The following is a 15,296-nucleotide window of genomic DNA, read 5'->3' as shown; positions in this document are numbered from 1 at the left end:
CATTTGGGACTTTGTGTCCCTATGGTGCCAGGAGTAGCCTGCTGCTGTGCCAATGTGGCTATCAACATAGCTATTCGTACTGTAGGAGTCATGCCCAGGTGAATATTCACACTGTGTGCAGATTACTGTTTGTATTTAGACATGTCTAAGTAAGAGGTGCTAAAGCCTATTTTGTGCTGCTATGTTTGTGCAGGCGTGCTTAGGAATGTGTTTTCCAAGCACAAGTCACTCCAGACAGCTACAATGTGTTGCAGGAAGTGTCAGTGCATAGATTGATGGGTTGTAGTTCCTGCTTTAATGTTTGATCCTGATTCTTAAATAATGAGTCAATAGAAAATAGGTATTCCCATGTTGGAAGTGTTTTAAACTTCAGGTTTCTTTTCTTTGCAGATGCATAGAGCAGAATCTGCACTTTGTTGAACAGGATCTGGACACAGCTTGACAGCAGAATGCCCTGCTCTGCAGCTTGGCTTGAGCTGGAATCACATACAGACCCCAAAACTTCCCCCAACTTGGCTGGTGACCTAAATGACAATGTGGGAGACTTCAGGGTAAAATGAGCAGAAGGAGAATCATTTTGCACAGCACAAGAGTTTCCCTGTGAGGGTGACCCCATGTTGATTCCACAGATTCTGGCTCCTCACAAATCAGAGGTGGGAAGCTCAGGAAAGCAGAAGTGTTGTCCCCACTTGAGAAACCCCACAGACTTTCCTAACATAGAGGACAACATGGATGTAAAAGATGTATTTAAACCCCAGGAAGATATTTCCTGCCAAAAGGATTTGTCAGGGAATGGAGATAACCTCTTTCATTCTAACAGTATGGCCAGTGTCACTGCTGGAAAAGCAGAGGAATGCTGCAGCAGGGAGGTGGGTTCCTGCCCTGCAAATGCGATCACTTCTCACCCAGACAACTGCTGCTGTGACAGGGAGGACTCTGTGTCTGGTCAGTCTCTGGCTGATGTCCAGGCGGGTGATAACCCTGATACACCTCTCCCCACTGATACCCTGATCCACGGGCAAGCAGATGCTCCTCTCACAGGAGACCACAGGTACTGTGTCAAACATGCTTCTGACAACCCTGCCACTGTTGGGGGAGTTTATCCAGAGCAGATTCCAAGTGTTAGCGATGACTTTGATGACGACCTGGAGTATTTTGAATGTTCAGACGTGCTAACAGTGCATGAGGATGAAATCTGGAAAAAGAAATTACAATTCTTATTAGAAAGTGATGATGAAGATGATTTAAAGCTGAGCAAGGATTGTGATGGATGTGCTTACTTCCTCGGTGAAATGCCTTGCCTGATCCAAGTGTCAGATAACACTACGCCTATGGATACCACCATTGGCTTCTGTGGTCATCAGTCAAAACTCAAAGGAGTAAATGTAAGGAGAGACCCCTCTACGTACAGCCAGTCAACTCTGCAGCCAGAGATGACTCTCACTGTTGGGCACCACCGGGACAACAGTTCCAGTCTGCAGGACAAAGAGAAGAGTAAAGTGCCTGAAGCATCCGCAGCCATTGGAAATGACCATCCCAGGGCTGAAGAAGGAAATAATGGAAGTGGCCACTCAGCTGCAGGTTTCCCAAGGGACACGTCAAAGCACAAAGATAATGTACATGCCGAGGCAGACTCTGCTGGTGGCAGAGGTGCTGCTCTGAGAAAGCAGGCTCCAGACACAATGGCAGAAAGCACAGACAAGGACTTGCTGGGGACAAGCTCCTTGCTGCTGGAGGAGGAGGGAGGAGACGTGCCAGAGGAAAACACCAGGCATGCTGTGTGCACCTTGACAGAGAGCCTGCGGAGAAACCTCTTCAAGTTCCTGAACCCCAAAGAGCTCTGCAGATACGTAACTGCTATAGGACAGTCTTTGCAGGCTGCAGCGGAGGTCAGGGAGTCCAGTGCTCTCAGTCAAGAAGGCATCACTGCAACAGGGAGCCCCGAGGAGGCAGAAAGCTCCCAAACACATCCTGTTTTGTGTCGTGCAGAAGAGGGGGAAAGGAAAAGGAGTTGGGGCCTGTCTGAGCACAACCAGATGCCAGCTGAAACCGACTCACCCAGGGTAAGTACAGTCTTTATCATTGAATAGAAAGAGCTGCTCTGCTGATTTAAATGCACTTTATTCGTGTTTGTCACAAAATCATGGGAAATGTGGATTACTGTGAAAGACACTATTCATGTACTCCTGAATGACAGCTCTGGCTGGGAGGAAATCTGGTGTTGAAAAAGGCCCAAATAAACCATAAGCTGTTCTAATTATAGAGTGAGACTGATAATAGTGAGAGGCACTAATGGGACTGTGGACAGCTGGGCAGGGAAATGTGAAACCCAGGCGCTGCCCAGGTCTTACTAGAGCAATGTTTCCTTCAACCCAGAGAGTTCCTCAAATATCTCTTGTGAGCACAGAGTGTTTTGAGTCACTTTCTTCTCAGTTTGTACTCAAAGAACAGGACGGTGCTACAACAAATCAGCAGGGCTCTGCTCTGAGGGTCTGACAGGGAGGGGAGTTTAATCCAGAGTTCCTGTTGCAAAGGTGGGTGGAGCTTTGCTTTTAAATCAAACAGTGAAAGAGTCAGATAATCCAGCTCAAATGTAAAACCATGAAACCCCAACATGGTGCTCTCCATGTTTCATGCTATCGGTAGGAAATCAGCAGAGTTGTACAGACTGATATGATGTGCCAACAGTTTTCCTAAGTGGGATAATTGGATCATGCTTTTTATGTCTCATAGTAAAGACTTGAGGTATATAAATGTGGATTTATCAATACTAAATCATGAATAACCTTTTTATCACTGACTTTACTGATTTGAAGATGTGTAGCTGATTGCACAGGGAGCAAAACATCTATGACAAAGAAACACAAATCCAACAGGAAAGAAGTATTGGTGTGCACAAAAGGGCTGGAGATGAGCACAGGCCAAACCTCTGGTTTTAAACACTCATGAATGAAGATGGAATTTAGGTGTAGGCTCAAAATTACGTGGTGAAAATAAGCCAAAAGCGTCCTATGTGGAATCTACTCTTCATGGCACAAGGAAAACATGGCCAGCTTCTCAGAGCTCCCATATCATAAGCCAGGAGCTCCTCAGCAATCTATTTGGGTAAGCTAAGACAGGCGAGAACAAAATCCACCTCCCATTGCTGCACCCAGGTTTGTGGCATGGGCTGTGGTGTGAGCTGGAGCCCGGCACTGGAGACCCTTCTGCCAGGAGCAGGGTGAGGGGCTCACAGTAAACCACAGCTGACTGCTTTTGGGTTTCCCTCTGTATGTGGTGAGCAGGTCTGCTGAGGGTGCACCACAGCCCTCAGTGCGCAGGGATTTACACTTCCCGTTGGAGCCAAGCTGCCTCCAACTGGATCAACCCTTGTGAGTGCTGGGCTGAGTGACTTCTGCTGCCATTAGCTGGTGGAGGTGGGAGGCTCCTGGCTCCTCTCCTGACCTCCTGGTGAAACTCTGTATGGATCTAATGCTTCAAAGCAATTTAATTAATGATAGCTCCTCAAAGCCAACTGTGCCAGTGGTATGATATATTACATCCCATGCAGAGAGCCAGGAGGCTGCCAGTCTGCAGCGTGTCATTCAAGAGCTGGGCTGTAGTGTTCAGTTCAGAAGGTGCTGGTGTCACTCCTGAGTTCCAGAGCCCATGCCTATGGCCTGTTGAATGCCAGGGGTGCTGGAGAGGGCCTCCTGGAACCAGCAGGTTCAGAGGGATTCCAGGCTAGAAGCAACATACTCATGCTGATACCCCATAAGAATGGCACATGATTCTTTTGCATTTCTAGAGAATTTTGTTTCCTGCTGGTGAAATTTACTCTTCATCCTGCCATTATTTGGGTGTCACGAAATGTGAGATAAAACTGGTTTGACCTTCCTGGCATAAACTGCTGTCACTTCTAGGTAATGGTAACTGTTATTGTACCCAAAGTAGAGAAGCAGACATGCAGAAAGACATGGGAGGAGGGTGGAAAGGTAAGAGGGGAGGAAGGAGCTGGGACTTGGCAAAGGAAAAGCAAAAGGAAACTGTTTGAAAGGATATCACAACAGTTACAACAGGTTAACTCTGCCCACGAGGGGTTAGACTGAAACCCGGGGAATGAAACCCATTGAAACTCAGCCTGAATCTTTCTCATTTCTCAGAGTTTTCCGCTTCACTGGACAGTTTTGCCCAGGAAAAACCCCTTCAGTAGTCCTTGGGTGCAGAATAACTCTGTCAAGTCGTTTGCATGCTTTCTTCTGAGTGTTATATTCATACAACAGGAGACTTTGAGAGGCTACAGCTCATCCTTTCTAACAGGCTAGAGGGGCTGGTGGCAGGTAACATCCCATTTTGTCACCCGGGTTGTAGTTGGCTCCAGCCTTTCCTGGGAGCCACACAAAACCATCATCTGCACCACTTCAGAGCTGTACTGTGAGCCCATTGCTCAGTGTTGCTGTCAAAGGCAGAGGCTTCTTTCTGTCCTTTGAAATCCTATATTCCGTCTGAACTCCCTCTTTTTCTGCCTCTCCAGCAGGAGTAGCAGGATGCTGGCAGGATGTCAGTGATCATCTGCAGGATAAAATGCAGCCCGTGTCTTTTGTTCCACCTAAAGCACTAGAAATACCTGCAGTTATTGAGTTCCTTTAGCTAATCCAAGGCAGGTGAGCTGTTTAAAGCAGAATGTTGTTTTAGGAGAGAGGAATTTGGGTGGCCTTGGACCAAACAGGGTGATGGAAAGACCCACTGGAACAGAACTAAAAGCAGTTCCAACCAAGGTGGGTTTGAGGGAGCTATGGTGCAGAGATAGTGATGTACTCACTGTCTGTGTTGTGAGGTTGGTTTGTGCACACAGAGGGCTATGGATGTGACATGGAGACTTTCTTCACAGGGGAGAATTCCCTTGCTGAACTATTTCCTTTAGGGTGCCAGGAGCTGGGAGCACCCCCAGGCCTGTGGAGTCTTTGAGTTCCTTCGTGCTGTTCCACAAGTTGGCATTTGCTACTCTTGTTCTTCTTCCAGTTCAGTGATGAATTAAGTAACAGCTTGCTCAGGTGCCTCATCTGTTGAAACTCTCCTTCAGAATCATGTGTTTATCGAATGAAACCCTCCCAGTATGATACCAATTGTATGTTCTTGAGCTGCCCCAGTCTCTGATTCTCTTTGGCCTCTCTGCAGATGCTTTTAGCCTGAACTTCCCTCTGAACACCAGCACCAGTCCTTCCAGTCAGGCTTCCTGTGCTGGTTTCCTCTTTCATACATGTGGATCTCAGACTAGCAATTCACCACCCCCAGGGTGACTTTTCTTCTCTCAGAAATCACAGGAACCAACCACCCCACAGGCTGCACATGTGGCATTGAACCCTAGAGACCTGTGAGAACAGGGAACAACAACCAATTCCAAATGAATGAATCCAGGGCTGTCTCTTGACTTGAGCAGGAGGCACCATTGGGCACCAGAAGGGGCAGCAGTTGTGGAGCTCAGCTTCCCAGGCTCAGGGGTTCTAGGTAAGCAGGCACTGGCCAAGGACCTGCTGTCTGAGCAGCCCCTGCCTCTGCCTGGGCACACAGCAGCTCATGGAATCCTTCTTTCCATGTCCCTCACTAAGGAACGGCACTTCTGTGAGCTGTGTGCCTGCCAGCACTCACTGCACACACACAGCAATGCTGCACCCCAGAGGACTCACCCACTGTGTGTCACAGGGGCTCATTTCTGCCATCATCCAGCACATCCTTACAGGTTAACAAATACCTATGGGTGAAACTGGGACTCCCAAGGGAAAAACCTAACCCAGAACAGTTATGAAGCTGAGATGTAGCTGAATAAAAGCAAAAACTTTGCTGTGGGTAGAAGATGCTCATCCATGGAATTGATGTAGTGCTGATGAGAACTGGGGAAAACCCTGGGAACAAAAGTTTGGCAGGGGCTCTGGGACAGGAATTTAGAGTGGAAGCTCAGTGCTGAGGGGAATGGGGAGCAGTTGAACAGAGTTTGTGTGTCAGGCAGTTTGACTTGGTTTAGTTGAGGAATGGATTATTCCTGCATAAAGTGACTGTTTGGAACATTTTGATACAGATTCTAAATCTGTACCAAAATCCAGGAGTTTGATTTCACCCATTCAGTTGTAGTTTGACTGCTGACAGCTATTAAAACCCAAAAAGAAGGGACATTTCAAGCCAGGACTCCAGTTCAGGCCTGTGTCAAGCAGCAATTCTGATTGTGAGTTACATTTCTCTCTTCTTCTTTGTAGAATCAAGGTGCTGATGTTCAGATCTCTACTCAGAACTGTGAGAGACTCTGTATGGAGCCCCAGATGGAAAAGGAAGGAATCTCTGGGACCTGTGAGAGTGCAGGAGCCAGCCAGCCAGCTTCAGAAATGCTCTGTACTGAAAGGACATCACAAGCAAAGAGTGGCAATATACAAACCAACTCCCAACACCATGACAAGGGAGGAAGTCGTCACCAACAAGTCTTCTGTGAACAAGGAATTACTGTTATTGGTGATGGTGTTTCACCTTTTCCCCTATGGGACAAACAAGAATGTTTGTGTGCTGTTCTCTCTTCTGCAAAGCTCTGTGATGAGCCAAGGGAGAGAGGGCAACAGTGCAGCTTTGACTCACATGGCAGCAATGACACAGATACTTTCTGCAGTCTCTCCTCTGATGAATCTCTATTGGAAGCTCATCCCAAGTCAGGCCTGGAATGTGGAGAACCTGCGTGCAGAGGAGATGCTGATATATCTGCAGTGCATGACAAGCTGTGGCAGCTTCTTCATGAAGATGAGGAGTCGGACTATCAAATCCCAAGTGAAACCAGGGGCATCACAAGCTTAGAAATCAGACTGACACGTACCAAAGTCCCAGAACTGCACTGTGCACAGAAGACCTCTTCTGATCCTCCTTTGCCAATAGACCTGGTAGAGGAGCAGGAACCTGTTACACAGCCAGATAGTAGACAAAGAACAGAGAAAGGTGACTGCACTGATTCTAATATCCTACTTAAAGCAGATGGAGCATCCGTAGGAAACACTTGTCTTGCAGAAGTGGTAGAAGCAGATGGTGTATGTCTAGATTCTAGCACTGGAAATACACAAGAAGCACCATCATCCATTTGTGTTTCAGCAAATAGCATCATCTTAAATCCAGGGGAGTGCTTGGAGCAGGAGCCAAATCCAACATTACCTGACAGCAGTGGATCCAGTCAGATGGCTGTTGCTGGGGAAGGAGAGCTTCCTATTAATCATGCTTCCCAAACATGTGATGCAGGTTCTCCTGGAGGATTAAAGGATGTTCAGAGTGGTGATCGTGACAAAGAAACCCCATGTTGTGACATGTCAGATAAGTCACATGGGACAGTTGGTCAGTTACTTCGTACTGAGCACGACATATTCTTGATGGATGAGTGTGTAAGTGGTGAAAGGTGTCATTCTAGAGACTGTTACCCAGCAAGGAAAGAGCTGCCTGATTTCCCTGAGGAGAAAGCCATTTTCCCCAGTGGAAACACCAGCCAGCTTCCACATCAGGAACACTCTTCTGTTAACACCTTACCTGAAAGTTATGGAGTAAGTTTACCAGAGAAAGGAAACCACTCACCCCTGGAAGCACAGAGCAACACTGATCCTGATGGTGATTTCCCTTCAAGGAATGACTGTCACGATTCCCAAGTTGTGTCTAATGCACAGGAAAATGTTACTGTAATTGAGACTCCTGAAAGCGTCACACATAAGAATCCACCCCAAACCACAGACCGACTGCCAGAACTAGAAACCCAAGGAACAGCATTCACCCCATCTCCTGGGGATGTGGTTTTAAGAGATTTGGATGTAGAAGTGTGTAAAGCAGGAGGAGAACAGAGAGAGATTTGCAGGGCTGGAGCTTCCTGTGCCTCAGGAGCTGGGCATGTCTCAGGGAGTCAGGCTGCAGCTGCCCCTCACAGCACATCAGAACAGCATCTGGGGTTTGGTGACAGCCCCTTCAAGTCTGATGGAGAATTAAAAGCTGAGCCCATCAAGTGGAAACCCAATACAGCAAAGAGTGGGCATGTAGCTGCTGGGGCTAAGAAGAAGTTACCTCCAGCCACACTCTCCAAAAAGCCCCGTCTGGAGGAGCAAGGAGATGCCTGCAGGGATCCTGCCTGTGCCACAAAGCCTGTGAGGAGTGAGGCAGGAGTGAGTCGGAGGGAAGAGAGACAAGAGCAAAGGAAACTCACTGTGAAAAAGGAGAGCAAAGGTAAGAGAAAGCTGAGTTTCCTTTCTGGCCTTTCCCATGGCTGCAGTTTGGCATTCAAATTCACTCTGTAAGCTTCCTTTGGTGTAAACCATGTCCTGCCCTCACTGGTTTTAACCTCCAGGTCTGTACGCTGAGTAAGAACGCTGTGCCCATGGCACAGAGCTGATGCTTCCTAACACCAAATAGATTAGTTATGGACTTTTTAACCTATTCGAAAGAGTTACTCTTTGAATAACTGTCCAGGGACGTGTAGGATAAGGGCACCACAGAACTACACACAGCACAGCAGCTGCAAGGCCAGTACTTACACGTTCTGTTCCCACAGGGCTCTGTTCCCAGTTACTACAGTGTGGCTCCCAAATGCAGTCACCCTGCCTTGGTCACCAGATGGTTTTACTACTAGCCAAGTAGTAATGTTGTTAGTAGTGCCACATGTTGTGCAGTCCTGACTGGTGACTGCTGCTGGGTCTGCATTCCTCTTACCACTGCTGCTGTGAATGACACTGCTGAAGTCAGCAATATTAAACTGACACAGAGAACATACAAGTGAAAGGAGATCCAGGTTGCTACCAGGTAAACCAAGATGCAGACAGGAGCAGCAGCAGTGTTGCAGCAGGACAGATGTGTTTGTGGTTTCTGTGGCTGCTTTGCAAGGACCAAGCTCTTATTTAACTTTTGACATTCCATTTCATGTTCACACCATAAAACAATCAGAGCAGGACTGAACAGGGACTAAGGCTACACAGCTATGAGAGATTCTCATTACAGTGCGGTCTGGGGAGAGTCCTGCTCCTCAAATCACATTTAAAACCCCAATCTTTGCTCTGTTGGAAGATGTGTCTTTTGCCTGAAGCCAAATGTGTAGGAGGAGAGATACGTTCTTCACAGCAGAGCAAGCAGCCTGCAGGCACTGAGAGGTGCCTGAGCCCTTGCCATGTGCCTGAGCTCTTGCCATATGCCTGAGGCTGTGCTGGAAAAGGTTTTAAGCATTCAGGCCTGCAGCAGATAAGGCTGATTCTCCTTCACCTGCTCCTGATGTGCTTCAGTCCAGACTGAGATGGGTGTCTGTACCTTAGAGAGTTGCGTGGGCCCTGGCCCACCATTGTGGGAAGGTTGGAATGGTTCCTCTGGTACATGCTCAGTGTTCTCCTTTGTGTTGTTTACAGGTGGAGGAGGGAGGACTTTGTGTCAGGGCAGTGTTAGTTCTATTTGCAGTTGTGTCACATACTGCCTGTGTCATTTTAGCCCTGATTCAGCAAGATCCATAGGCCTAAGGACTTAAGTGACTACAAGTTAAACATAGCAGTGAATTCCAGGTGCCTGACCCTTCAAGTTGGGTCCAGCATTCCTTCAGCATTAGCTGGGGAAAGCTACACTGCAGGAATGGGATCCCCCCCAGGGGCCATGTGTCACACCAGCTCATTCACAGGATTAACACAGGAGGAAACAGAACGTCTTGCATTGTGCATCCCTTACATCTAGCAGGGGTGGCTCACTGGAGCACAGGGATGTGTCATGATCCCAAAACTCTTCCTTAAGTGTGTGTTAATTCACTTTCTTTCCGAGTAGCCTCCATCCTCCCGCTCACGCCATGCCCACGTGCTGGGAGCTGGTAAGAAGTCCTAGCAGAGAGCTGGGTTGTGAGGATCGTCCCCAGCCTGGGCAGAGGCTTCTCCTCCCCTAACCTAGAATCATAGAATCAGCTGGGTTGGAAAAGACCTTTAGGATCATCAGGTCCAACCATTACCCCAGGACTGACAAGACCACCAGGACTGCCAAGAACCTGAGGGCTTCTTGGATTTGTCAGCCAAAGAACCAGATGCCCTGTGGCTGGAAAGGTAGGGACTTTCCTTCAGGTGGGAAGCTAATTCTTTGGAACTGAAGTGGCAAAGGCTACTGGCATTACCAGATGCAAAGTGTGGAGTCCTTCCTCTAGCTGGGTTTTAGGGGACATCACGGCACCTGAGAGCATCACCCTGGCAAGGTGTGATCCATGAACACCTTGAGACTGAGCATCTGCTGCGGCTTCAAGGCTTCTCTCTCAAAGGCTTTTTAAACTGCTAAAACCAGCTGGTCCTTTAGGCAGAGAGAGCGTGTTTTGGGGAAGAAATTATTTTATGTCGATGCTTTTTCAGGCTAGAACCTCCCTTGGGTCCTATTCCGTCAGTTCAAAGTGGGGCACTGAATCAGTCTTAAAACCTCTGTGTTTTAAAGCCTTGCTTTCTGCATCAGGTAACTCATGATTAGTTACCAGTGTTACCAGATTCACATTCTTACCATCAGCCAATCACTCTGGAATTCCTTTCCAGTGCCAAACCGATATCTTTTAATCCTAAACTGTGGCTCTTCTCTTCCAAGCTCCCAAGCTGCTGAAGGGAATCCAAGCAGAACTCTTCCCTGACTGCTCTGGGAATATTAAGCTATGCTGTCAGTTTGGTCACATTCACAGTGACTCCACCATTACCTGGACTAAAGATTCCAAGTTACTGGCTCGGCTGCAGAGGAGGTGAGTGGATGTTCCTGAGTAGTTTCTAAATAGACTTCGGGTACATGTGCCAGTGATTCTCTCTTGTGCCTCTTAAGAGGATTAGTGTGCTAGGTGCTCTTCACACAGAGCATTACTACTGGTCCTACTTTGCATTCCATGTAACTTAATGGGATAAATATATTTCAGACTGTTGGGAATAACATGAAATACATAACAGAGATTTAGAGCTATTTCTACTTAGAGTTTTTACTTCCAAAATGTTCAGTGTTGTTCCATGGAGATCTCCCTCCATCTCAACCACAATCTGTTTGGTGTGTTCCCAAGCACTGTTTCTTCTTTTGGAAATATATATGGGATAATCAGGGAAGCTCTTTTAAAAGTATTAAAGTGGGAAATGACCATGTTCTGTTCCAGTGCCCAGGATGACTCTCCTGTCTCGTTGGCAATAGCTAAAGCCAGTAACAAAGACCAAGGAATGTATTATTGCTGCTTGAACAATATGTATGGGAAGGTGACTGCTGAGTTTAGTCTGACTTCAGAAGGTAAATCCCCTTTATCATTGTAATGAATAATAGCGACAGTGGCAGTTCCCATTCATCGTGTTGCTATAAAATGTGTTTCTTTGTTTCCTTGTAGTATTGGAACATCTCTCAAGTTTCCAGAATTGTGAAGGTAAGTAAAAGTCACTTGAATTCATGGCAGTTTTGGAGGGGAAATGCCCTCACGTAGGATGCAGTGGCTTGTGCAGGTGCTGGAGCACCCACCGTGACAAGCTGTTGGCTTGCACATGGCTGTGGAGCTTCAGTTAGTGCAGGAAGCAGTGCAATAGCATCCCATCACGTCATGCAGACACACATCAAGTACATGAGGACACATGCTCACCTGCTCTGTAATTATGCTCCAAGAGAAAGATGGGCATGAAGCTTTGGAATGCTTTCCCTCTATGTTAGCTTGTGTTTAATCACACTCAGTGTATGTCTTGCTGTGCTGCAGTTAAAGATAATGCATTGCAACTGAGTTTATCATTTCTTAACACTGTGCAGTAGTGTAGAGAATCCAAACCAGAGAGACCTGCAAAGCCTTCACTGCTGTGTAGCACACACCTTTTGCTCTCCTATTTAGTTTCTTCACTGATATTCCTTGAAAAGAAACAGTCTGCAGCACTGGAGCTGGTGCAGTGAGTGTGGCTGGTACTGGGAAAGGTGTTCCCATCATGGCTGTACTGGATAAGGACTAGACTCTTTCAGCTGAGTGAACATGTTGGCAGCTTTTGTCATCTTTACCTTTTGCTACACTCTTTATTCTCTCCTTCTGAGCCACCTTTCTCCATGCTGGCTTTAGGTGGCAGAGCCAACAAGCTTCATGTAGAGCAGCATTCCAAGCCCATATTAACACAGGTTATGCCATGTGCTCTGTTTCCATTGAGCATTTTCCTCCTGCTGTGGAGGGCTGCAGTTCTCCCATGCCCACCCTTCCCTGTGGCTGCAGGAGGATGCTGTGCAGAGCACAGTGGCTTTGTGTTGCAGGTATGGAGGAAATCGAGTTCATGCAGCTCATGTTCAGAGAGGATTTCATCAGTGGCAGCTATTTTGGAGGGAACCTGCGGGGAGTGATAGCCACAGAAGAGCTTCACTTTGGAGAAGGCATGCACAGGAAAGCTTTCCGAAGCAGAGTGATGCAGGGGCTCGTGCCAGTGTTCAGCCCTGGGCACCCCTGTGTGCTCAAGGTGCACAATGCCATCACCTATGGGACCAAGAGTCAGGATGATCTGGTGGAGAAGAACTACAGCCTTGCTCTGCAGGTAAGCTTCCCTTTGGCAGCAGGAATCGTAGGGAAAGCTGTCTTCAACTGCTCAAGCAGCTCATCTGTTAATGTGTGGAATAATATTCCATAGGTGTATCTGTTTGTAACATAGGAATGCTATGTCCAGAATACTGCAAGAGAGTATGCAAAGATCTATGCAGCTGAAGCTGAACCCTTGGAAGGCTTTGGGGAAGTACCAGAGTGAGTATATATCTATTTTATATACATCTACACATATATGTTGTCCTGGGCCACAGCTGTCCACTGTAATTCCTAAAGAAGAAAGAGGAATCCTGAGGACAGTGTTACAGCTGGAGTCATGACCTACATAATGCTGAGTATCAGGGTGCTGAGAGAGATTCCCTTCCCATTAGAGAATGATAATAAGGAGTAAAGACAGTAAATAGCAGGCAGAAGGTCTATTTTGATATAGAGGAAAGTACTTTGATTTAGAGGAAAGTATTCATGGTAGTGTGGCAGCAGCCACCCCTTTGGCACTGTTGCTCCAAGAGATAAGACTTTGGTAACCAAGAGAAATAAGCTCATAGAGGATAACGTGATTATGTTCTGGAGCTACCAGTCTCATCCAGGTGTTTCCTGCTGTGGTTTAGACTTGGTAGCTGTTACTCACTCTCTGAAACGACTGGCCACTTTGTCTCTTACTCCTTCACTGACAGAACTCTCTGGATTTTATTAGTCTTATCCCTCGCTTTCAGGATCATTCCTATTTTCCTTGTCCATCGCCCTGCCAACAACATCCCCTACGCGACAGTGGAGGAGGAGCTGGTTGGGGAGTTTGTGAAGTACTCCGTCAGGGATGGCAAGGAAGTGAACTTCCTGAGGAGGGACTCCGAGGCTGGCCAGAAGTGCTGCACCTTCCAGCACTGGGTCTATGAGAAGACCAACGGGAGCTTGCTTGTCACCGACCTGCAAGGTGAGCTGTGCGAGTCCATGGGACAGGCTGCTGACCTCTCCCAGGCAATCCTTGTAAGTGCAGTGTCCTGCCCTGTGCCTGTTTTGTGCAGCATCTCATGCAGATTGGAGTAAAAGAGAGGAGGCAGGGTTAGGATATCTTCTTTTCTAGCCTTCAAAAAGAGAAGGAAGATGAAGAAATGGTCTCCTCACATTTCTTAATGCTGCTGGTCTTGAGATCATCATTCTCCTGTACAGAATAAGCTGCACCTGCAGGACTGGGTTTTGCCTAGAAACAACTCAACAAAGGGTCAGGTTAAAACCCCCAAGTGTTTGGAGATACTGAATGAGAAAGGGTTTGGGCTCTTGCATCCAGAAAGTGAAAATCAGGTTGCCTGATTATTGCTCTTTGATTGGCAAAACAAATAAGCAGTTGAGCAACATTGTAGTCTGAGTTTGCAAACATCAAACCCACAAACCCCAGAAATAAATATATACAGGGCAGGTGACAGCAGAGATTGTGTCTATTCCTTAAAAACAAAGTGTAACCCTCCTTCCCCCACCGACTGCCTGCACAGGGGACAAGTTGCACTCTACTTGTCACCTGCTCTCTGTAAACTACTGGTCTGAGACTGACTTCTAGGAATTGCAAGTGCTACAGAGCACAAAGATCCAGGTTTTATTGGGATACCTTCAAATGCTTGGACAAAATGGTGACGAATAATGCAAGCCATGAATCAATGAGCAATATTTAATGCCTCTAGATTTGGTGCTGTTCCAGTGTAACACAAGCTCTCTGTTTCCTTGCTGCTTGTAGGTGTAGGAATGAAGTTAACTGACGTTGGCATAGCAACACTGGCCAAAGGGTGAGTGCAAAATGCTTTCTTCACAGCATGGCTTTGCTTTGCACACCAATCTCTTCTCAGTGTGTGCTGGGGGAGGCTGCACTGAAAGCTATTCTTGCTTCAATGTGGAAGAAAATCATCCTCATCTGACTCTTTTAACTCCTTTTGGATCATATTTATGGGAACCACCTAGGAGGGAAACACATTTATGTTGTTCTAAAAGGGCTACACTGTAGGTTGGGCTTTGCTTTGCTTCATGCCTCCCTTAAAATAGGCTTATTCAAAGGTTGTTTCGTGCATGAAATCAAGGTCTCTGCTGGCTTACAAGCAGGTAAGGCACTTTGCTTGGTGGTCCATCAGCTGGAGGAAGGCAGGGCTGGAAAAGCAGGGCCAGCACTGGCTCCAGCTCATAATATTTAAGTAGTTTTACAATGGCTTCAGGTCTTTTGGGGTGACTTAAGCCTGTGTGTAAAGCTATAGGCCTTTAATGTTCTACCTTTCTCTCAAGTGTGTTGATTAAAACTTCTAGTTACACAGGCCAAAGGAGCCATTGACAGGAACAGGCAGTGCTGCTGGAAAGGGACAAGGGATGGGGGTCAATGCCTTCAAATTCGTGTTCTCCTTTGAGAAGCTGACTCCAGTTTAGTATTTATACTAAAGGAGAAAAACCTCACAGTATCTGTTACATTATGAATCTGGGAAAATCCTTAACATTTGCAGCTGGCATCCATTCAACCCTTCCATTGAGCTGTGGGGCCAAAGTGAAAGCAGGTTAAATGAGGTTGCATCATCCGCTTATAAAATACAAGCCATAAAAGTTTTATCTAGGCAACACTTGCCTGGAATCAGATTTATGGAAGTGCTTTAGTGGGTGATGCTGTCCAGTTCACTGTGGGAAACTACTACAAAAACACATGTTGGGCTGGGGAAGAGGAGGTGAAGTTAGAGATGACTACGCAGTGCAAGCTGTAGGAAGAATTCTATGATCACCTCAGTAATCTACAAGGGAATATCATTTCCCTTCATGAACAAGCTCATTT

General features: G+C 46.9%; 1 protein-coding gene across 1 annotated transcript in view; it reads left to right on the top strand.

Moving 5' to 3' along the window:
- The first annotated feature begins 614 nt into the window (after positions 1–614).
- The window catches only part of ALPK2 (alpha kinase 2), a 42,818-nt gene continuing 28,136 nt past the window's right edge, over positions 615–15,296 (top strand). The window contains exons 1-9 of the mRNA XM_030474853.1: positions 615–2,063; positions 6,231–8,208; positions 10,567–10,714; positions 11,111–11,238; positions 11,333–11,368; positions 12,223–12,497; positions 12,612–12,700; positions 13,216–13,433; positions 14,229–14,277. Of these exons, the coding sequence (XP_030330713.1) occupies positions 615–2,063; positions 6,231–8,208; positions 10,567–10,714; positions 11,111–11,238; positions 11,333–11,368; positions 12,223–12,497; positions 12,612–12,700; positions 13,216–13,433; positions 14,229–14,277 (4,370 nt within the window). The remainder of the gene's footprint in view (positions 2,064–6,230; positions 8,209–10,566; positions 10,715–11,110; positions 11,239–11,332; positions 11,369–12,222; positions 12,498–12,611; positions 12,701–13,215; positions 13,434–14,228; positions 14,278–15,296) is intronic.

Source organism: Strigops habroptila, chromosome Z (assembly GCF_004027225.2).
Source record: "Strigops habroptila isolate Jane chromosome Z, bStrHab1.2.pri, whole genome shotgun sequence".
NCBI classification, from domain to species: domain Eukaryota; kingdom Metazoa; phylum Chordata; class Aves; order Psittaciformes; family Psittacidae; genus Strigops; species Strigops habroptila.
Note: the sequence above shows the minus strand (reverse complement) of the source record. Positions and strands in the feature narration are given on the sequence as shown.